This window comes from Triturus cristatus, chromosome 3_1 (genome assembly GCF_964204655.1).
Source record: "Triturus cristatus chromosome 3_1, aTriCri1.1, whole genome shotgun sequence".
Lineage (NCBI taxonomy): Eukaryota > Metazoa > Chordata > Amphibia > Caudata > Salamandridae > Triturus > Triturus cristatus.
The window spans coordinates 223,758,801-223,783,495 of NC_140583.1; the positions used below are offsets into that span (position 1 = coordinate 223,758,801).

Sequence of the window (24,695 nt, forward strand, 5' to 3'; positions counted from 1 at the left end):
CTGGTAGCAGTGGAAATGGATGTCCCCGGGGTAGTCAGCAGCAGCCACGAGGACACTGTTGTGTCCCCGCGTCCCCTGTACTTCGTTCCAACAGACACTGAGTGAGCAGGTAGTTGCAGTGGCGTAGCAAGGTCAGGTGGTACCCGGTGCGGAAAATTTCTTGTCACCCCGGCTTGACAAAATGGCAAAAATATGTGTTTTCCATTTTGTCACCCCCCTCAGTGATGACACCTGGGGCGGCCCGCACCTACTGCACCCCCCTTCCTACGCCACTGGGTAGTTGACCACGCCAGACTCGAGAACTCACATCTACTTGTGCAGTGTTTCCAATGTATGCAAAATTCTGTGTCCCCAGACTAACTGACATACACCTCAAAAACCAGAATCTGTCTGCATTGGAAACATGCAGAAAGCCTACTGAAAAAGCAAAGTGAGACAATACACAATGCCCAAACTGTGACAGATTGTGTGCCCCGTAACAACTGACATCCGGGTGGAGTCAAAAGGACAACAACTCCCTTCAGTCCATCTCTTGCCTTCCAAGGAGGACAGTCTCTGTATCCAGACAGGGCAGTGGCCGGTTGTAGAGGCGGGACAAAGCTTCTGAAAAACGTGTATGAGACTTTAGGGACAGACATCAATATTTTGGCAGATAGAGAAGAAAGAGACTGAGGGCCCTGATATCAAAGACCAACCATGTCTCTCAAACTGGTGCCCTTCAAGGTTCTCAGATACGTATTCCCCATGTGTACATTCCACATTCTGTATGAGTACAAGGCAGAGTAAGTAAGCTGGTATCCATTATTAACAGCTTGAGCATCCGTGTGCTTTGTTGAATTGACCCATATAATGTCACATGTGTGCACAATAACACAGGTTGACTGCTGAGTTCTACATACCCAATTGGCTCCCATGCACACTGTACTTCCCTTCATGATTTACACTTGTTATACCCATTCTTCTACATGAATGTGGGCGACACCCATGAACTTTTGCAGGCCTTGCCCTTGGTTGTCTATCGACATAAAGTTAGCTATCCTGAAAGGGAATCTACTGTACTCTAAGTTGGGTGGTGTTTTTTCCAAACATTTGCATCTTCCAAAATGCCTGTCTCATGCTATGCTGCTTACTAGCCCCACACCGCTTCTATTCACTGTGTGCTTCCAGCGGCGGCACCTACGCTAAGGCGTAGGAGCACCGCCCCACTGCTGGGGCAGTGCAAAAACAAAAAAGCAAATATCACAATGTTATCATTTTTTTTTTCCGTACTGAGGCAGTTTTATGGGGCGGGGCTGGACTGTCGTTACAGCCAGCAGGGGGAGGAATGGTGGGTGCACTTAAGTGCGCATGATTATTGGGCCGGCCGTCTTGGGCTGGCTGAACAGTCATGTGCACTGAGCATGTTCTCCATATATTGCACAGCCTGGGTGGAGAACATGCACAGGCTCCCACTCCCTGTCTGAGTGCCAAACCAATCATGCCGCTGCTGTCATATTGGTGACAGCAGCGTCGTGATTGGCTAGGGGAGCCTGGGTGCTGCCGGGAGCCAGGAACAGAGAGAGGTCGGAGAAGAGGCAGCAGCCAGCGTTCGGCAGGTATGTCGTTTTTTTTTGTGCTTTTTTTTCTCTTCCCCCCCACACTCTGCCGCCACTGTTCCCTAGCAGCCGTCACTGTGTGCTTCATATCTGTGCAGCTGATCTCTACTCTTTCAGTGAATTCATTCCTGAAAGTCATCCTAACTGAATACAGAGATGGCCTAGCTATCTGTCATTTTGTGCCAAAGTTTAAATTTGTGGGCACCTCCACCCTCAAAGTCCTTGGCTGAAGTTGTTCTGGTTGCTGTAAAATTTGACTTTACAACTGGACCATTGAATATGTGGGCTTGTCGTGTTGGTGGCTGTGGTATTGATTGACATTAGGGTGGAAGACCTAACTAACCTCTTCATCATTGTTCTAGGTGCAACCAACTCAGAGCATCAATGAGGAGTCCAGCTATGGCGGTGTTCAAACAGCAGAAGGTGGAAGACTTGTACGAGATAGGAGAAGAGCTGGGAAGGTACAGTTCACCAGGCGCACATCATTCAATAGACTGTAGGCTTTATAGTGCAGCTGATACGGAACCCTGCATTGATCGCATGGTTTTGGAATTGTTGAATGCAATTCTAGAAATTGTTGTTATTTTTTAAAATTCTTTTATAAATGCAAAATGAATTAGTCTTTGTGAATCATCTCGGCAGGTTTGAAGCTTTTGTTAAAGGAACACTTAGAAAAAGTCTTATAATATTTGCTATTTAATGTGCAGGAGAAACACTATGCTTTATTGAAGTGGACTCCTTGTGAACTGCATTGGAGGGTCCTGGGGGTTAACTCCTTGGACTGATATTTACGTTTAGGTTGCAAATTTGCAGACAGCCCGGGTAGGGGGCTTTCACTATCCCACTTTATAAGGGCAATGGTGGAAGTTTAGGTAGAGTTCTAGAAGGTTTAATATGTTATTTATTATTTTGTCTCCAAGCGGGTATTGGCAAGCTTCGAAAAGAGGTGACTGTCATCCACCACATCTGAGTTGGAGTTCTGATATGAGGGTGTGAGTGGAACCCACCAGCTGGCTTTTTCTAATGTATGGAATTGATGACCGACAATTAAAAGTCCTTGCTCCACTTTTTTCGGTTGATGCAAATAATAAAGATTACATTTTTAAAAAGTCTCACCTGCGGAGGTTGGCTTTTCAGGTACCTTGTTTCTTCCCACCTTGTTGGGACAACAGGTATTGACTGCATCCCTTGTGTGGAAACGGCCTTGAATGGTGGTTAAGTATAGTGAAGAAATATTACATTTTGTTACAAAAGTTACCTTTCCCAAGCACTTTTTAAACTCTTACTTCCCACTGCTGTCAGTTTTTACCTATAGGACTGTTAGTACATCATGGTTACCACCACCCACACACCTATCTAGCAAGGTAGCTTCTCTTGAACTTTTCACTTGTTCTGCCTCAACACTGCTAGCCAGCACTAGGATCCTGTCTTCAGGGTAGGACCAGGGATGTTACGCGGGCAGATTAATGACCTGATACATCACTGGTCAATAGTGGGTCATTAGTAGTCCCCTTCACCCACCTTTCAAGCCCTCGGATTATTAAGAGCAGTATGAGGTGTGGACAGGTCTCCACCTCTGTGCCAGTAGTCATTACAATGTTCAACCGTGTAAGCATTGCGGTCAGGGCCAGTCTGAACGGCCTCACCTGAAGACCTATCGTAAGTGTGATAGTTGTTTTGATTTGACCTTCTCGTTAAAGGTTTTGCTTTGTGCAATCTTTAATAAATCATACTATTTTTGTGTTTCTTGATTTATTGTGATGACTTTATTTACTTCATTTGAACTTCAGTTCTACGTATTTTCGCCCAATCGTGTTTCTTTTGTTGTTTTGGTATCTAGTTTCAGCTTAAACCATCCTCACACAGAAATCCTTTTTCCTTCCACATTTTTTAAGCTTCCTTTTAGAAATGGTATTTGTCTCCCATCTCATTCATTATCGGTTTGTGTCTGTAACATATTGGATGTATAGTGGCCATGTTCCTGCCAGGCACTCCACATTTTGGGGTCTTTGTGCTCTCATTTTACAGTATCTGGCAGTGACCTGCTTGGAGATCTTATTGTGTATTTTTATTTTTAGATTTATCTTGTTTCCGGGTTTTTGCATTTGTTAGGTTATTGCTGATAGTGTTTATAATCAGTCTGCCCACACAACATTGCATTGTGGTCATGATGTTATATTAATTGCTTCATATAAGTGAGAATGTATGCCTTTACTTCAGTGTTTTAAAACAATATGCCATATATAACTTGAAGAGCATTACCTGCTCCCTGCATTATTCAGGCAGACTTGGTTCCCTGTCATTCAGCTCAGATCTTGCTCCTCATTCTTGAGTTACTCCTCACAATCCATGTGTCTTTTTCTTCTTCATTACGTTCGGCCTTTGCTGGAGGTTTTGCTGTTGTTGGCCTTGCTGCAGTCACAGGTGGTTGGTCTTCTCCAGTTCATGGTTTTGTAGTAGTAGTATCCATAAATTCTTCTGCATGCCTATGGCAAAGCGAGTTGACTCAGTATAAAGTCTATTTAACTAGAAGAATGATTTTTATTGGGTACATCTGGTGGCCTTGCACTGAAAGCAATGCCATGCACCGTCACTGTCAATAATCTCATGCACTATCGGTATTAGTGACCTCAGTGCCCGGGCCACCCTCATTGCCAGTGCCCCGGCATAACTCATGGTTCCATTGCCAGTAACCTGACTCAACGTCCCTCCATGCCCAGCAGAAGTACTGTAGCAGTGAATATGCCCATTCTACCCATCACCTGCATAGGATCCATTTCTAGCTATTCTGTTTGGCGGGACCTATAGCTTCATCAGGTCACCTAAAGGAGTTTCTGTCATACTCTGAGAGTGCTACCAAATAATTCATATGAGTCAGACATTTTTGACTCAAGAACAAATATGTTTCCTCAAAAATTGGTGCTGCAAAGGGAAAGGCTGGTCAGAATCCTGAAAGATCTGATTAAGTCTAAGACTGGTTTGTCTTCAGAAGGATCTGCTTTCTTTGGAATAGCTGGGAAGTGAATCTCGCTGTACCCCCACCAATGTTGACCAACGATTTTTCTGGTACCAGATGACTCTGTGTTACCCTAGCAGGACAGTAAACTAATTTTCCTTCTGTAACCCATTTAATGTTGATCTTGGGTCCAGTTGGCTCAACTGAGGTGAATGAGGACTACATTGTGGTTTATCGTTAAAGCACAATTATGTGGCCTTTTATGCAAAGCTTCTCAGCATTGCACCATTTTGTATTCTGTACCCACTGCTGTAGCATTATTTTGTATGGTGCAATGTTACACCATGATGCATGGGGCAGTGGTGGATCTAATGCATGACAATTCAGACCAGAGGCGCAGCTAGGTGAGGCGGTCTGCCCCAGGCGGCACTCTTTTTGGGGGCCTCAGAGGTGAGCAAGTCGTGTCTGTCGACTACCATCATCCCCCCCAAGAACAAGATGTCTGTCGGCGTCACCTCCCCCCCTCTCGCCTACCCGGAACAAGTCGTCCATCAGCCCCCACTCCCACACTCTTACTTGCAGTGGGCGGAAAACTCGGGGGCTGCCCTGGGTAGCAGTAGGTCTAGCTACACCACTGATTCAGACCTTTACAACTCTTTGCGTTGTGTCATCACCTTTCAAAGGACTGACCTCTTTCACCTAAAACCTAAATAAGTGGTTGGTTGACCTTAAAATCCACCATAGTTGTGAATCGTATAAAACCTTTGACAGGTGTTAACTACTTAGTTCATACATTTCAGGATTTGTAAATTTTACGACTTGTAGAAGTTACAAGTATTACATAATCTGTTTGGTGTGGTTAATAAAGTTTGTGACGCAGTACGTTCCGTTAACGGTTGCATGCAGAAGAATAAAGACATATAAGCCAGAGCTCTGTGTGTGGTGTGGTCTGTTACATGCTCCCGGGCAGGACATGACGCTACAACTGGCTATGAGGTAGGGGATATGTGACCTCCAAGAACACAAGACTGTTCTCCCTGAGAGTTTGTCATGGTTCTCAAACTGCTTGTGAGTGCCACGCGTACCCCAAGAAGCGGTCTACAAAGACCAACACAGTGCAGCTGTGGAGTCAAAGTGCAACTCCAGCTTTTGAGAGGCCCTCGAAAAAGGTGCTAAAGACAGTGACAACCAGGTGCAGGAAACCGCTAAAGTAAAAGACGACGAGGCACATAGAAATGCTAAAGGTAGCAGCAGCCAGGTACAGTGCATATGGCGAGAGCGCGTGCAAGAAGCAAACAATTACTCACTGAGAAGAAGGACGATGGCGCCCGCCAACCTCAGCTGGGGCGCGACGACCCAAGTACTAGTGAGCAGGCAGATGCTTGCAGAGGAGCCGCCCGACCAAATGACGTCGAAAGCCAAATGCTGCCTGAACAGCATGTACTCTCAATTTCAATAGGAAACAGCACATGATACGATGCTGCTGTGTTCCTGAAACCTTCCCCTCCATTCAATACGGCCAAAAAGCAGAATATTGTCCCCAGATGGACTACCTAGATCGAAACGTTCGATGACTTAATAGATGCATAGAAGAACCAGATGACAAAAAGATCATCAAATACTTATAAAACCTCACAGGTGATAAAGGGAAAGAAGTGATAAGGAAGATATCACAAACTGATGAAGTATCTTACCATCAAATTAATAAGACGCAGGAAGCCAAGTTCAATCTAATGCCGAATGTCAACTATGAAAGGTGCATCTTCAACCAAGCAAGACGGCAACCTGGCGAGACTGCGGATGAGTTTGTTGAGAGCCTTGATATACTCATATAGCACTGCAAGCTCAGTGAGTTCAATGATGAAGCCGCCATGTGTCTTAGAGTTATCAATGGTTGCCTCTCCGAATCATTCTGACGTCGCATTCTGTAAGAAACGCTCAGCTTGGAGAAAGTGTTCATGGCTTCAGGAATGGAGGGACATGCTGATTGACAGGCTGCTGATATGGAAGCTGGAACAACCCAAAATGAATCAGCATTGCGTATGAAAAGTAAGCAGAAACACAAGGCAGAGGCCCACAGAGTGATGTCTCTGAAGAAAAAGAAGTTGTGTTTCCTCTGTGGATTCTCCTTTCCACATGAAGGTAAATGTCCCGCCATCGGACAGATATGCAAAGGCTGAAGGAAAGAAAACCATTTCATAACAGTTTGCAAAGTAAAAGAAAAACCAAGTACATCACGGAGAGACGAGAATGTGGATGTCAGAAAGTTCCAGAAGCACTCTAGCCACTCCCACAATGCCACCAGCAACATCGGCTAAGGCAAGTGGAAATGAAACGAAGTTCATCATTGTCAAATTCCTCTTCCTAAGGTTCGTTAACGTCATCATGGAGTGACCATTAGGAAGATGGATGTGTAATGACGGTGATAGTCACTGACCGACATGTGCCTGTAGGATTGGCCTCTTGCAAAGAAAAACATAAGTCTAAAGAGATTTGCCACTTGAAGCAACAAGGTTCCTTTGGACATTGTCCTAAAATCATGCTCAAGGTGACTTGTTGACTCACAACTTTTATTATAGACAGTGGTGCATTGATAAACATGATGCCGACAGAAAGGTACAAAGAACTATCATCGATACCATCTTGCACTGTCTAAAACAAAGGTGTACACCTGGGCAGCTTCTACACATTGCAGAGAAAAGGATTCTTTGTAGCAACCATTTGGCACAAGAAAATGACAGTGTAAAAGACAATTCATGTCCTCCAAAGTGCGTCATCGAGTGCATGCTTATGAAGTTTTGATACTGCTGCTGACATGGGACTGATTTTGATTAACTACAACTTAAATGCTCGTTCTGAAATAGTGAGTCAATTCCCAACATTGTTTCATGGACTTGGGAAATGAAGGTGCAGCTTCATATTAATGAAGACATTTGCCCTGTTGTACAGTGATTCTGTTGAAATGCTTTTCACTTACAAGAAGTCATTGAGAAAAAACTAGAAACACTGTTAAAGCATAACATTATTGAGCACTCCACTAGCCCAACACCGTGGGTTTCACCCAATGTGTTGGTGCCAAAAAAGGACAGCTGAGGATCAGTGCGCATTTGTGTTAATTAGCAATGGGCCAAAAAAAAGGGAAAGACATGCCGGTCCACATATTGCGGACATGATCACGCAACTGAATTAAGCCAACGTTTTCTCGTACCTTGACTTGAACAAAGGCTACCATCAACTTGAGCTGGAAGAAAACTGTAGGTACATTACTACTCATGTTGGTTTGTTTAGATAAAAAAGACTTGGTTTTGGTGTGTTGTCAGCTGCAGAAGTCTTTCAAGATATTATTCGTCGAATAATTCAGCCAATCACACATGCTTTTAACTACAGTGATGATATCTTGGTGTTTGGAGCTACACAACCGGAACATGAAAAAGCACACACACAAGTATGCTATCTGCTTGCTGATGCAGATCTCACGCTAAATGCAGGGAAGTGTGAGTTTCACAAAAACAGACTTACATTCTTTGGTCGTATTTTCTCTGAAACGGCAATGACGCCTGACCGTGAAAAGGTACATGCATTGTCATCTACTTGCCATCCAACCGATGTGACCATGCTGTGATCCTTCTTAGGCATTGCCAGCTGCTGCTCCAGGTATATTCATCATTTTGCCACTGTGAGTGCCCCTCTAAGAGTACTGACAAAGCAAGATGTTTCATTTGAATGGCCATCTGAATATGACCGAAGTTTCAAAAAAATAAAACGCACAATTGAAAATGCAACTGTAATATCTTACTTTGATATGAAATTGCATACATATATTGTAGATGCAAGCCCGGTGGGGTTGGGTGTGATCCTTGCTCAACACAATGGACAGCCCAATGCTCAGAGACACATTGTAGCCTATGCTAGCCAGAGTCTATCTCAGACCGAATGTGCATTATCTCAACCTGAGAGAGAAAGCTTAGCTTTGAGAACATTTCAATGTGTTTCTGTACGGAAAGCATTTCACCCTTGCCACAGATCATTGGGTGTTGCTCACGATTTTCAGAAATCTTAAAGCCAAGATACCCCCTCGCATCGAGAGGTGGGGGTGCGTCTGCACGAGTATGATTACACTATTGTGCATAAACTGGGGAAGGATCAAAACCCAGCAGACTATTTTTCACGAGTACCACTACATCGTCATAGTACAATGTCCAGGGCAGCTGAAGGCTACATCAATTTCATAGCAAACTCAAGTGTGCCTGCATCTCTTTCTATTGAACAGATTCTGACAGCTACTAGTACTGACAAAGACATGATCAAGCTTAAAGAAATCAGTGCAACACATTCATGGAGGAACAAACTCAAACTCGTACAGATTATGTTGAGTACCAGAAATTCAAGCATGTTCAGGAAGAACTTTCTGTTACTTGTGATGGTATCCTACTAAAGGGGTGAGAATAATTATCCCTGAAAGCCTAAGGCAACACGTTATTGAACTGGTGAATGAAGGACATCTTGGCATTGCCACTACTAAGAGAGCCAACAGTGATCGAGTGTGGTTCCCGCGCCTTGATGAACGAGTTGAAAGGGAACTGAAAGTTTGTCTTCTGTGCAATTGTCTGTCTCCCAAAACGACTCAGCACCCGCTAAATAGGTCTGATCTCCCTAAGCAGGCCTGGGATGGGATCACGGTTGACTTCTGCAGCCCCCTCAATAATGGACATCATTTCATGGAAGTTGTCGATGAATACTCACATTTCCTTCTAGTGGAAGACTTATCATCAACCACACATGATAACGTCATCAAGAGGCTGGATGACATTTTCGCAACATCGGGCGTTCCTTCAATTCTCAAATCTGATAACGGTCCACCCTTCAATAGCAGAGAGTTCAAAGACTTTCTTAACCGTTTGAACATCAAACATCAGGAAAGCACACCTCTCTGGCCACAGGCAAATGGCGTTGTTGAACGATTTATGAGTACTTGGAAATGAGTGGTTCAGCGTGCTGAGCTAGAATGAATTGACCTCAAGTCAGTTTTATGCCCAGCCCTTCGGGCTTACCTTTCCACTCCTCATTCCATGACAGGAGAAAGTCCTGCCACCTTGCTGTTCGGGAGAGCTCATGATTGTAAAGATACCCCAATAGACCACCAGCCAGTCAGCAGACCCTAATGAGATTTATGTTCCTGACACCTCTCACAAATGCAAAATGAAGGCTTACACTGATAAGCGCTGAGGCGCTCGAAACACGGTCTACATGAAAGAAGACCGCTTTCTTGTCAAGCAAAAGTGGACACGAAGACTGGCACTTTGTTTGATGCTGAACTGCTAAAAAATGGGGTGAGCAAAGGACATACGGATAACTGCCCAACAAACTGGAAGATCCATAACCAGAGACTTGTCACATTTTAACCATTTGCCTCAATGTTTATCGGCTCCAGACCTGATGAGTGAGGCAAATCCACCTGAGTGCCCAAATCAAGCATCCAACTCTTCTCCCAAGATGCCAGATGAAGGCGCCTCTCCTCTACCTCGTACAACGAGATCTGGAAGAGTGGAGTGAGCCCCTCGATGAGGAGTTACAATGTGTATATATCTGTTCGTACTTTTTAATTAAAAAAGGGGGAGATATTGTGTCCCGTGTCCGTGCGTACAAGGCCTCTAGTGGTACTTGGCAGACTCCTTACAAGTATTGCTTAATTTGTTGGGTGTGGCTGGGTGTGGTTAATCGAGTTTGTGACACAGTGGGTTCACTTAACAGTTGCATGCTGAAGAATAAAGACGTGCAAACGAGAGCTCTGTGTGTGGCATAGTCTGTTACATGCCCCCTGACTGGGAAGGACGCTACAGCAACAACCTCACTCTCCCTCAGTCAGCTCCGCCCACACACACATACACAATCCACATAGGAACAGATGGCATCTTGTCACTGTTCCAAGAAGGTAATCCTGGGCAAGCCTTTGGCATTTTACTAAACATTGTACCAGTATGAATCCGAAGAATGAGGCATCACCTGCTACCACTCTGTGCAGCAGAATAATCCGCACGTATTGTGTGCATGTGAAGGGGACCATGTGATATATTCCATTTAGTCTGTAAAATGTGTATAAAGATCCGACTTGCAAAGCAATGAAAGTCCCATTAGTTTATTTCCAGTACATCCACACACAGTAACATTGTTGAGGTTTGACCCTGGACAGTAAACCCCCGCAGTGTAATAAGAATAAATCACAATATTTACCAACTGCTAGGTTGCCACTACAAGCGTAGATGTCTCCACTGTCCACCTAGCTGGGTGCAGACTTTGCCACTGGAAAAGTTGCCCTTCTGTTTTAGTAGCTCTTATGGGTTAATGGTTCTGTCCTCTTCTTTTCCTTCTTTTATGTGCTGGAATCACCATTCGCCCACTCATCACCAGCCTCTTTTCCACTTCTTTGTTGCCTTCCCTCTTTTCATTTATGAAATTCCCAGAGGACGTCCATTTTCCTATGGTTGTTTCGCATTTAACGCTATTTTCCAACTGGCCCTTCACACATTTTAACATGAAAGCACATTTTTTTAATGAAAAACATTGATTTGTTTCATAGTTTAGATAAAATTACGATTTCTGTTTTAGATATTATAATTCTAGATATTTGGAATTCAGTTTTTGTTTATGTTATGACCGAGTACCAAACTAAGGCAACACTGTTGCAGTGGCCATAAGAAGGGAGAAGATTTTATGAGCAGGGAGTAAGGAACATAATGTTAAGCCATGTTTTTTGCTTGTGTAACCTTTGTACCACCATGAGGCTGCCTTAAAGCACACTTTAGCTCAGGACACTCTGTGACAAAGACACGTCCATTTATCTCCCGGTGCTTCAGTTAAATCATCTGGAAGGAATTTGGGGTCAGTACTATTTGACGCCTAAGAACAGACTCTTTCATTATTCCATAATATTCTCTTTAAATCTGTGATGAATGTGGGCATCAGACAGTACTAGGCACCTAAATGTTAAAATCATGTGCCAGGTGGACCAATGCATCTGAGTTTGATATCCTTGTCACAAAATCGACTTATAATAAGCCTGCCATCCTCTTGACGTGGGTGGCACTTATGAGGCTATCCTGTGAGTGTCATTGTATTGATTAATAATATACATGTTTATCTTTCAAGGCGACCAAGATAAATCTGAGTGAAATTGTGCTCTGCAAATTCACATTATTTGATCTTTTTTTGAAATTGCATTCCATCATATCTCACAATGTCTCTGGAATTATGGTTAGGTCAGAATTTCAAATGGAAAGCATTGTTTCTTTTCTTTTTTTTTTTTTTTTTTTTTTTTTTTTTTGAAACCGTTTATTGCAGTGTGAAAAGTTACAGGTATGGGCCTACAACCACACGGCCGGCCGCTAGAGCATCAAAAACATATTACATGCATACAGCAAAAAGTCTCACAGCGGTGCAAAGTAGGAAAACAGGAGTAATCAATGGTGCAGGCCTCACGGCTCCAGGCCCACAGTACGGTTCCATTTTCTTAAAGCAAAACAACATAAACAAACCACAACCGCAAGGCAACCCTCGATCCAAAGTGACAACACGTGCTCCACAAGTGGGGGATCCAAACCAGCAGCAAAACTCTGAAGAGGGGGACGGGAGTAGATCGGGGACTGGGGGACCGCGCGCCCGCGGCCAAGGGAGGGGGGCCATCTAGGGAGACGGAGCCGGCGAGGCAGTCGGTAGCAGCGGCGGCTCACAAATACCCCCGCGGTAGGCGTTCCAGGGGCCCCAGAGTTTCATCCACGCCCCAGGCTTACCCCTCGCCACATACACCACCTTTTCACGAAACATACACCAATCCATATGCTCTTTCCAGGCCGACACCGCAGGGGGCCTCTGGGATCCCCACAATTGAGCAATATCACGCTTAGCTATCATGTATCCCAGAGTCACCCACCGCGTCTGCGGTACCGAGTAGTCATTAGGTTCCCAGACATTCAGCAAGCATCTCCGCGCTTCAGGCAGTAGCGTGACACGCGTAACCACTCGCAGAACCCCATGCACACCACGCCAGAATCGCTCCACCTTCGGGCACTCCCACAGTATATGCATGAAAGTCGCCAACGCGCCACAGCCACGCTTACACATTCCGTCACCGGCAAAACCCATACGTAGAAGCCTTGGCCCCGTCACGTAGACCCGGTGAAGGATCTTGAGCTGGACGAAACGAAGGCGAGCCGGGATGGCCACCTCTTTCGGAGAGGCCACCGCGGAAATCCAATCCTCGTCGTCCAGCTCCAGCCCGTCGGCAACCCAAGCCTCGCGGAGACTAGTCAGCAGGCACGATCTATCGTTAATCAATTTTTTGTATATGAGGGAGATCGTGCTGTCCGGGACATGGCCATCTAGCACTCTGTCCTCCAGGGGGGAAGACTCCGGAATGGATGCAACATCCGGGAAGACGGAGCCCAGCGCATGGCGGACCTGTAGGTACCGAAAGTACTCACTGCCCTGCAGCTGAAACTCCGCCTGCAGCGTCTCAAAAGTTTTGAATCCCCCCCTCGTCCAGAGATCTCCCACCGTGCTGATTCCGATCGTGTCCCACTTCTCGAAGCCCTTCGACGTCCACAGGGAGCCCAACCTCTCAGATGCATACAGCGGAGACGCCCGGGTCAAACGGTCCTTCCACCCCATAGCTGCATTAGCCGCGTGCCAGACACGCACCATGACACGCGTCGGTCCCGTCAGACGGGAGTCGGGCGCGCCAGAGTAGAGCGCGCGATTGTAATCGCCACCGGGTAGGAGCATCTTGTCCATCTCAAATGCCGGATTCAGGGCGGGCCCGTAAAGGCCATGATTAATTGCAGCTAGTTGGGAGGCCCAGTAATACCGTTTAATGTCCGGAAGGGCGACCCCTCCATCGTACCACGGGAGCGTCAGTTTAGCCAGAGCAATACGCGGCCTCCCGTCCCAGAACAGGCGCCGCTGGAGGCCCTCCACCTCATGAAAGTAACGTGCCGGGACCAAGTCCATGGTATTCTGGAGGGCGTAGAGGAAGCGCGGCAGGGACATCATTTTAAATAAGGCCGCTCGGCCGAGCGGCGAGAGCGGCAGACGCCGCCAGCGCACCACGTCCTCCCTCAAACGCTGGAGGGGGGGCAGCAAGTTCCGCTCATAGCGGGCCTCCGGGTCAAGAGTAATATATATACCCAGGTACCGGAAACCCTGGGGGGCAATCTGGATCGGACAGTCCCGTGGCAGGACCGGAGCCTCCCCGGAAAGCACATAGACACAGGATTTCGCCCAGTTGATGACCAGGCCTGAGTTACGACCGAAGGAGCGCAAAACATCAACCAGGACGATCAATGATTTGCGCGGGGAGGCGAGATACAAAAGGATATCGTCAGCATAGAGGGACACGCGGTCCTCATGCTCGTGGGTCCAGCGGAGGCCACGGATAGAAGGGTGCCACCGCAGCCACTCCGCCAGGGGCTCCAGGGCCAGGGCGAACAGAAGAGGCGACAGGGGACAACCCTGTCGCGTGCCCCGCCCCAGCGCGAATGGGGCCGATACTCGCCCATTCACCACCACCTGCGCCAACGGGCCCGAATATAGCAATTTAACCCAGCTGACGAAACCCGGGCCGAACCCAAACTTCGCCAGCATCGCCCAAATATATGGCCATTCAAGCGTATCAAACGCCATGGTGGCGTCCAAGGACGCCAAGATGGCCGGCTCCCGCAAAAATGGGACACGCGCGAGCACCCCGTGTAAGCGCCGCAGATTGAGCGCCGTGTTGCGGTGTGGTATAAAGCCCGATTGGTCTTGGTGGACCAAATCGCCCACCACTCCAACCAACCGGTTGGCCAACACCTTGGCAAGGATTTTGGGCTCCGCGTTCAAAAGCGAAATCGGCCTATAGGATGTGACTCGTTCACGGGGCTTCCCCTCCTTGTGGATCACCACAATTGTAGCCAGACGCTGGTCCAGCGGGAGGGAGCCCTGCGAGTGGGCCGCAAGGAACATCGCGCGCAGGTGGGGCGCCAACACATCCGGGCGTAGCTTGTATAGCTCAATGGGAATACCATTGGGGCCCATGGCCTTGCCGGATGCAACCGAGCGAATAGCCGAGGCAATTTCGTCCGAGGTGGGAGGGGCGTCCAGCGAGTCCCTATCCTCCACCGTAAGGGAGGGCAGTGCGATGTCCCGAAGCAAGGCATGGGAATCTTCCTCCGAGCAGGGAGAAACCGGGGAGTAAACTTCGCGGAAGTAATCCGCGAAGCAGGAGACAATGGCTTCCGGCTCGGTGACACACACGCCATCCACGCTCTCAATCAAAGGCACCACGCGGCTCGCTCTCTCCCTCTTATCCAACCACGCAATCAATTTGCCAGCCTTGTCACCCACATCATACAATCGCCCCTGCTGCTCTCTACTGAGGCCCCTGGCTGCCTCCGTGACGAGGGCCCGATAGGCCGCCTGCTTTAAATGCAACACATGCAACTTGGCGTCTGTTACCCCGCTCCCCAGGTCACCCTCCAGTTCTGCAATCTCGGCCTCAACCCGGGTCACCTCCTCCCGCTCGCGCCGCCGGGCATTGGAAATAAAGGAGAGGGCCTCCCCTCTAAGAACCACCTTGAAAGCCTCCCACAGGGAGATGGCAGACGGGACCGACTCCACATTCTCATCGAAATAGCGCTGTAAGGATTTGATCAGGTCGGCACGAATGGTGGGGTCGCGCAAATACCATGCATTAATCGGGGCCACCCTGCCATCCCCCCTCGGGAAGACATCGAAATGCAACAACAATGGGGAGTGGTCTGAGATACCCCGTGCCAAATGGCGCACCTCCCCCACCCTCCCTGCATGGGCCGCCGGGACAAGGATGTAATCAAGCCGCGAGAGGCTACCATGGGCCCCCGAGTGGAAAGTGTACTGTTGCAATACAGGATGCTTCAGGCGCCAGCAATCTACCAGGCCCAGCGTGTCTAAAAGGCCGGGCAGCCACGCCTGCCCCGGGGGAGGTCCCTAGGGGGATGGCGATCCATAGACCCAGAGGCAACCGCATTAAAGTCCCCTCCAACCACCAACAGGCCACTCGGAAGGTCCAGAAGGAGGCGCCCTAGATCCGCAAATGTAGTGGCTTGTAACCCAGGCGGGACATAGACTGATATGAAGATAAACACTCTACCCTCCATGCGTCCCACCAGAACAGTGTAGCGTCCCCTCTCATCATGGCGCACCTCGTCAATCTCAAACGGGAGCGAGTTCTTGACCATAATACCCACCCCCCGCGAGCCCGAAGTGAAGCCGGAGTGGGCCGCCAAACGATATCCCCGCCGATTCATTGCATGAAAGGTGTTACCTATAAGGTGCGTCTCCTGCAGGAAGACAACATCCGGTGAAATGCGTTTTAAATACTGCAGGACCACACCACGCTGAATCCTATCCCCCAGGCCGTTAACATTCCATGACAACACAGTCAAATCCCTACCCCCCATCATACGTCGAAACAATCGGTCGTCCCCCACCGAGCATCTTAAGAACAACAAGACAGTTGCGGGTTTGCCCTGCGGTGCTAACAAACAACACACCCCCCCCACCCCCCGGTCCCAACAGAACTCCCCCCTCCCTGCACCCCTGCATGAGCCCAGACAGCCCCCCCAAAGTGCAGTGTGCCTGTCGCCCCATAGCTAAGTACTAACTAGTCCCCCAGAGGAGGAGGGAAGCCCCCAGCAGACCCCACCCGACCTCCATGGGAGGGGAACATACGAAAGCAATATGTGGTAAAGGAATAACATCCCGAGCAAGGCCTATACAGTCACCCCTCAATTCTGATCCGGCGGGCCCTCCCTGCCAGCCGCGCCCCCCCCGCCCCGATCTCCAGGCAAAGTGTCTAACCAGTCCCCAGCCGCCTCGGGCCGGTCGAAGAAGTGCGTACGGCCATCCACCTCCACCCTCAACTTAGCCGGAAAGAGCATTGAGTACTTGAGGTTTAGGTCCCTTAGGCGACGTTTAATACCAAGAAAGCTCTGTCGCTGCTTCTGGACCGCCGGAGTAAAGTCTGGGTAGAAGTGTACATCCATGTTGTCCAGCCTGACTGGTCCCTGTTGCCTGGAGGTCTGGAGGATGGCATCTCTGTCCCGAAAATTAAAAATCCGGGCAATAAGAGGCCGCGGCGGGGCACCGGTCTTAGGGCGGCCCCCGGGGACCCGGTGGGCACGCTCCACCGCAAAAAGCTTACTCAGCCCCCGGGGCTGGAGATCGGTCAGGATCAATTCTTCCACGAAGAGATCCGCCGCCTCCGCCTCTCGGCCCTCCGGCACACCAATAATACGGACATTATTCCTCCGGGCCCGACCCTCGGAATCCTCCAGTCGCCGGTCCATCAGGGCGCTCACCTGGCCAAGCCGGCGCACCTCCTTCTGGAGGGCCACCACGTCCGTCGTGAGGCTCGTTGTGGTGTGGGCCAGGGAGTCGACTCGGTCGTTTGTTTTTGACAAGTCTGCCCTCACAAGGCCCACATCCACCAGGACCGAGTCAATTTTTTGCGCCAAGGTATCGAAACGCTGGTCCACTGAGGCCTTCATCTCTGCGATGGCGCCCATGACGTCCCGGAGGGTCAGATCCACTGGATGGGCAGATGCCTCCGTCGGGCCCACCGGGGGTGACCGCGATGTCTCCGGAGAACCCTTTTGGAGCGTGTAGCGATCCATACTATTGGCCTGGTGCGCCGTGCCACGGCGGGTTGTCTTCATCTTCGCCCGGTCGCCATCTTGTTTGGTGGACATGCTGGCCCTTCCACCGTCGTGCCAAGATCTCCAAACAGGCCGCTATACCAATTCACGGGCTCCGGGGGGGGGCGGGGGCGACCACCGATCCGCAGGGCGACCCACAGCCGGCGGGTCAGCCGGGCACTTGGACAAGACCACACCACCGCACCCCGCTCCGCAGCCCGACCCCGCTTAAAGCAAGGAGGGCGCAAAAGCGAAAGTGAAAGTGCGGGGTACGCGAGTAGCCCAGCCCCGCTCGCCGCTGTTGTTCACTTTGTCCCCGGATCGCCCCACCACTCCAATCCGGGGGGCCGGCGAGGAGAAGGCCGCAACCTTCGATCGACGCTCCCACCGGTGTTCGGGGTCCGATTCGAGCCCAAAAAACGGGTGGCGCCTCCGCTCGGGTTCCCAAACACAGTCCCCTCAACAAGGACAGGATATCGCCAGGATTAATTCAGGAGGTCGCGGAGGTCCTCGGGAGCCTCGCACCTACGCGGCCATCTTGGTTGCGCGCTAGGCTCCTATTGTTTCTTTTCTTGATAACGTTGGCTCCGTTTGAAGAATCTGCGGGAATTGTTCCAAAAAAAGTACATCCGCTTCAGATTCTTCATGGCAAGTTTTGTGCAGATCTGTTGAGCAGGGTCCAAGAAAAAGGGGGTAACCCAAAAGTGCTGTCACGTTTTGATTCTCATTGGATTTTTTGCACCTGGACACAGAAAATAACACTAAACGGACTTACAACATGAAGGGAAGTGCCTTTGTATGGATTGGTCTAAATCTGTTCAGTAGTTTTCATGAAATTAGCATTTAATCAGGGGCGGCAGGGCCGGACTGGGAACCGAAACCGACCATGGCAAATTGCTTGGCCGGCCCCCCTGAGGGGCAGGAGGGTGCGGCTCAGCTGTTTGCTAGGGCCAGTTTCGGCTGATTTTGTTACAGGGGGCTGATATTGCCAACCTCCGGTAACAAAAACAGCCTCCCAGGAGCCTAAAACCGGCCTCAAACCTGGCGTCCCACCGGGGAATCGCCCGGTGTCCGCTACAGCCAGTCTGACCCTGAGGGGCGGGACATGGTCATGAAGATTTTACTTTAGAGACATCTGGCCTGGTAATTTGCCATGTTCTGTGAACTCTATGGGTCCAAAAAATTAAAAAATACACAAGTTTCATAGGCTCAGGAAGCTTTTTCTCCCATTGCCCATTTTGCGTTTCCAGATCCAGAGTATAATCTTCTGGTTACAGCACCGGGAAAAAAAATGTTGGCCCGCAAGTAGAGGACTCAGGCACCTGATCCCTGCATCCTGGAAAAAATGTGAAAGGGCACCCACTGGGGCAGTGTGAGCACACATCGACCCACAGATCCATGTAGGGGCCCATAGGAACCTCCAGTGTTTAAAATTTAAAAAAGAAATTATTTTGCTGTGGAGTTTGTGTATGCCATCGCCAGATGCCTGGTTCTGTAGATCCTGACTCTGAACCACAAACTTGGTGCAAGCTTCAAGGACCCATGCTAATCTATTGCTAGATTTGTTTATCTGGTTCCGAAACCACAGTTCTGGCAAAGTTCTGTGAAGATCACCCTGGGGTCTAAGGACCATGTATTGAAGCTTGCTTCAAACCTTGCTGAGGACCGTGAATACAATTTTGGGATCTGTGAACGCAAAAAGAAATATAAAAATAAAAGCAGGGCCTGGCCGTAGACTAGGCCCTGGTGCCAACCACTGGCAAAGTCCATGTGAATCGGAGGTTAGCTAGGAATGCAGAGGGTGATGCGGTGTGGCCAACTCAGCTGTGCTCAGCAGGGATGTCCATCTGCGGAGGACCTCAGGCTAGGCCCTTTGGGACCACCACTGTGCCACCTGGCCTGAGGAAATAGGTTACGGGCATTGGCTGCCCGCTGAATGTAGAAACCAGCAAACACATAAATGCGACATATGATTAAAAAAACACAAACATTTGCTTAAACAACCAAAGGCTAAAGTGTATGTATGGTTAGCTTGGTTATAACACTGTAACATTAGTTGTTTTTTAAAACTGACCTAAAAATCACAGTAAAACAGCAGTTATTGTTATGAATTAAAACCGAAACACCACTAAAATTTGCAAGACTATTAAGATCACAATCCATGGCTTTCACAAAAGTCATGCAAACTTTAACTTGTGCACCAAATGCAATACTTATAACCTTACAATATTTATACCAATAAGTAACAAGCCTACAAAGCAAAACAACAACAGCGCGTATTCAAACCAATACATGACACTGCATGCACATCCCTCTCTTTGGTAAGTGGAGTGTATTATACAATCCCATCAGAATGATGATGTACAGCATTTGTAATTGTACCAGTTTTATTACAGATGAGGGAATGAGTTAAGGTTTGCATGGCTGTTGTACGGATTACAGTCCTGACCCTAATTTGCTAAATATAGTGTTTTTTAGTTTTAATTTAAGACCATACTTTCACTTTAACTGTGGTAAAAAAATTACAAAACACTTTATTTCATAAGAATACAATTTAAATTTGCATATATGAGTTCAGTGCTGTAGGATATCGATTTTATCCAATGCTTGGTTTCAGTCGAACTTCCTTCTCTCTGGTTAATTAGGCATTGAGCACAGCAATGCATTTAATGACAGACCCAAATCACTCTTCTTAACTTTCAAAAATCTCTTTGTTTAATGTGTATCCTCTTCATGAAAACTAATCAAAAACAAAAATCTCTGAATTTACAAAGAAAATGTGTTTTTTTAAATAAAGCATAGTGTGTTATCTCTATAACCTGTACCTTCTTAATTACATGATTAAAAAAATTGTCTGCTTTTTATACCAGACAACCAAGATTGCTTTCATTTTTTTAATAAACATTTCCAAATGTGATAAAAGCATCTTTTTCAGGCTAATGGACATGTAGTTAAAAAAACATAATGGGAGACTAATGACATTTGCAAATCACTCACCCTCCTGGATCATGATGTCACCAGAACCCCTTGATGATAATATGAGACCATTTATCAAGGCGATGCCTGATATATATATATAAGTTAACATATTGGAAGGCGAATACTAGAAACTCATGTTAATCAAATGCTGATCCATATTTTTTTAAAATCCCTTTGAAATCACTTGCTATGTGTGTGGTTTTTACAGTTTTTAAAAAATGTGTTGGTCAGGGAAACTTTTTTATAAGTTGCTATGTAAAACAAAAATATTTTACTCCATATTAGACTATGAGTTTGGCGGACAGGGTTACACCCTTAACAAATGTGACGGATATCCCATTCCCCAAATTACAATTCCATTGTATCCTATGGAACATGTAATACAGCGGACGGGATATCATGCTTGTGACGGAGTATCCCATCTGTCAATACTGTAATTAGGCCCTAAATTCTTGACATGCTTTCCAGCATGGTACCCAAAGTCATGATGTTAGCTACACTGCTACATTCAAGGAACTGGTGGCCTGCCTCATGGCTCACATTCACCGAGAGGAGGACAGAGGGATTCTGCGCTGGTGGTAGATCCACAAGGGTGCTTGGTGGAAGCCGCTTTGAAGGTACGTGTGGGTGGTGTTCTCTTTAAATGTCGCAGTGTGTGCTGACGCATTATTGGGTGAGATGAGATAGCCATCTGACAGTTTCAGTTCTTGTGAATAGCTGCACAGCCGTTAAAAGTCACGGATCTGCCTTGAAGCGGTCGGCGCTTCATACTTGATGTGAGATAAGTATTCATTTTTTTATTTTTAACAAGCGATGGCTTGTCCCACTGGAGGTTAGGTAACGTGACGTGAGATTAGTCTCAGCAGCTTTAGAGTGAGGCCTCCCCAGACACTAATCAGGCACCTCATCTGCAGAATGATTGTGTATACCAGTGCTTAGTGGACTGCTAGCCTGTATATGAGCAGAAAGCCCAGGCCTGTCACAGGCATGTGTGGGGCCCTGGGAAAAAATATTTGGTGGAGCCCCCACATCTCGTTTTGTGCAGAGTATAGGGTGGGTTCCATTAATGTATAAAATTATTATTTTAGCCGTAAGCATTTTTGCGCCTGGTCATACTTCTCAAGCCCATCCCTTAGCCGCTCCCCTTCACATGTATCTCTCATGCATCCTCTGTCTCTTTCCTGCACGCCTTACATTGAACACTGAGTCTCTTTCCTCTGCTCCTCTTTTTCTCTTCTGTTTACCCCTCTCTTTCTCCATTTTACATTTTTACATCGCCACCTTTACCTCTTTGCTGTTATTAAACTGCGCACACATGGCCCAAGCAACTGTCCCCTAATACCCAAAAGACACTTTCCTGTCTAAGCAGGAACGAAATCTCAGTTAGAGAAGCCCCAGTGCAAGGTTTTTCTTAGCTCCAGGCAAAATGATGTTTTGACAGCGGTGTCGCCCCACTGGCTCAGGGCCAGCAGCCAAAAAATAAAATGATATTTTACCATTGTTTTATTTTTCAGCTGCTGGCTGAGCTAGCGTGTGCAGGGAGGGGCAGGACGGGCCATAGAAGGGGGAAGGAGGAGTGGTAGATGTGCACTTTTAAGCGCACATGTCAGTTTGGCTGGCCTAAGACGGACGGCCAACCTGACATGCGCACTTCGGTTTCTCCAACCCAGCAGTATTGCTCAGCCAGGTTGGAGAAACAGCACAGACTCCCTGTGCCTGAGCGAGCATTAATCCAGCACACTCAGACCAATCCCCATGCAGCTCTCGTGCTTGAGAGCTGTGCGGGAATTGGATGGGGAGTCTGTGATGCTGTCCCAGGGACTTCTGGGACCAGAAACTGGCATCAGAGAAGCACGAGGCAGCCGGCAGCACCAGCTAAGTGTTTTAAAAAATATATTATTAAACCCCCCCCTGTGCACATCCCGCCGGCCTCCTCTATCTCCCCCAGCACCCACTCCACTCGCCCCGCCAGTAATTATCTGTGTCGGCCACCACTGTGTTTCGAGATTCCTCCTACACAAATTCCATGTTTGGTCACTTGTCGCAGTCTGTCGAATTCATCCAGAGACCCATACACTGCTCTGTCAGTGTCCCTCAGCACTGACACAAAGGTCACCATGCAAGTCCATTTATGAATCCCTAACGAGTTTTTACCAATTCAGACATGATATTTAAATCTATATGAGTCTCAGTATGTAACACAAACAGTTTCTGCAGCAAGGCACATCATTTTATTTTGATTTAAAAGAAAAGTGGCAGCAACACAGCACACACTCTGCAGGATGCTCTATGCGGAGAAGAACCCCTCAAAAAGCTTGACCAGTCAGCAAGACATGATCACTGAAATTATAACTTCCTACCCAGGCTTTGTTTCCTAGTTTCATTGGGAGCCATAAATCTTCTGTTCATCTGTTATTGTGAGCTGAAGTGCAGCACACTCTCAGGGCCGGACTGGCTGTGGCAGGCATCGGGCATTTCCCCAGTGAGCCGCCATGGTGGGGCCGGTTTTGGCCCCTGGGGGGGCGTTTTTGTTATCGGGCTGGCAATATCGCCCCCCGTGAAAAAATCGGCCGAAACCGACCCTAGCAAACAGCTCGGCCGCACCCTCTCGCCTCCCTGGGAGCCGGCCAAGCAGTTTGCCAGGGTCGGTTCCCAGTCCGGCCCTGCACACTCTTCATAGTTGGGGGATAAGGCAATTCTCCCCAGCCCCACCCCCTTATGACACTAGTAAGTAAGCCACCTAGAAGTGAGCATAGAGGTTCACACGGCAATAATGGAGATTCGCAAAGCATACTGATCGAATACAAAAGAAGTCATCAAGTACAGTTTGAAAATAGCACTAGAGAGGAGCCTCCAAAAATGTTGGGAAACCATTGACCAATGGCAGAGGGTAGACCATTGATACAGCAAGGAAAAATCACACAAGAGACTTAGATTGTACACTTTCTCTCCAGTGTCACTAAAAGGGTTGGTGCAACAGGGTGGTCAAATCGTCTGGGGTTCTTTGAGGCACGTAAAAGGCTATAGAGAGTGGGCAAAGCCAACCGAGCTCTAGGGAAGACGTATTATTCAGCCACTCTTACATCAGCTCCACCTCCTGAAATGCAGCTAGCTTGAAAGATGTTAAGACTGCCTTGCAGACACAGACATTAAGTAGAAGCGGTGCAGCGGGTGGAAAGGCTTGTCTAACAGAAGCTGTGATATACCTGCATTGCTAGTGCTCTTCCCATAATGCGTTTTAGTGTGGCACGGCGGGGGGAACTAGATCCATTGAAAGCATGTGGGTGCATTGAGATTTTCTGGGTTCACAGCTGGTCTGAGTTCCCCATCATACTTAAAGAGCAACAAATGCTGCAGTGATGTGGAGACATTAACAAAGCTTCCCCCAAGTACCTGAAGTGAGGGGAGGTGAAGACGTAGGCGATGATCATATACTGAAGGAGCATTGCCCAAGGATGGAAAGGAACCAGGGAACACTTAGGCTGGCTTGATTTGCAAGAAGTTTTCTCCCAGTTCTATGTCCATGTTCTTGTACCCTGGTACAGGTGGCAGAAATCCGAGCTGGCAAAGCTCATCTGTGTGATTGGACTCAGAAGGGTTTAGACTATGGGCCGCCAAGCCCGCTCCAGCTTTCCCGCCGCCCCAGCCCGTGGCCCCGCCCCCCCGCCAGCCGATTGGCTCGCGCTCCCGCCTCCTCGCAGACCCTCCCGACCGGCTCCCTTCTTATGACGTCCCCAGAGCGACCGCGCAGCGGACGCGCGCAGCGGGAGCACCGATTGAGCGCCAAAGGTAAGCCCGTCTACGCCCGTCCGCGCCTGGACCGCGCCCAGCGCCAGGACCCCTGGCCCCCGCAGACCCCAGCCCACCCGCCGGACGTACGACGCCGCCACCCTCAACGCACTCAACGCCGGCCGAAGCCCAGGATGCTACCGAGCCACCCCGAGACGCACTCACGGACCCTTCTGCTGCAACTCCTGCAAGTTCACCTGCATCCGGACCTGCACTACTCCAGCACCAACCAAGACCAAGACGAGCAACAGCAGCAGCCACCTGAAATGCATCCTGCTCAACATCCGCTCCGTCCACAGACACGCCGTCGAGCTCTGGAACCTGCTCGACACCACAGCCCCAGACGTCGCCTTCCTCACGGAAACCTGGATGAACGCCTCCTCAACGCCCGACATTGCCATCGCCATCCCAGACGGCTACAAGATCATCCGAAGGGACCGCATCAACCACACCGGAGGAGGCATCGCCATCATCCACAGGAACACCATATGCATCACGACCAACACCGACGACACCCTCGCACCCGCCGAGCACCTGCACTTCCAGGTCCACATCAACCCCAAGACCACCCTCAGAGGCACCCTCATCTACAGACCCCCGGGACCACGCACACAATTCAGCGAAGACATCGCCGACTTCATCAGCCCGCACGCCCTCCCCTCCGCTGAC

General features: G+C 48.6%; 1 protein-coding gene across 1 annotated transcript in view; it reads left to right on the forward strand.

The window, feature by feature from the left end:
- Positions 1-24,695, forward strand: part of DAPK2 (death associated protein kinase 2) — a 409,280-nt gene that overhangs the window by 78,472 nt on the left and 306,113 nt on the right. Inside the window, exon 2 of the mRNA XM_085643726.1 lies at positions 1,958-2,056. Within this exon, the coding sequence (XP_085499852.1) occupies positions 1,980-2,056 (77 nt within the window). The 5' untranslated portion in view covers positions 1,958-1,979. The remainder of the gene's footprint in view (positions 1-1,957; positions 2,057-24,695) is intronic.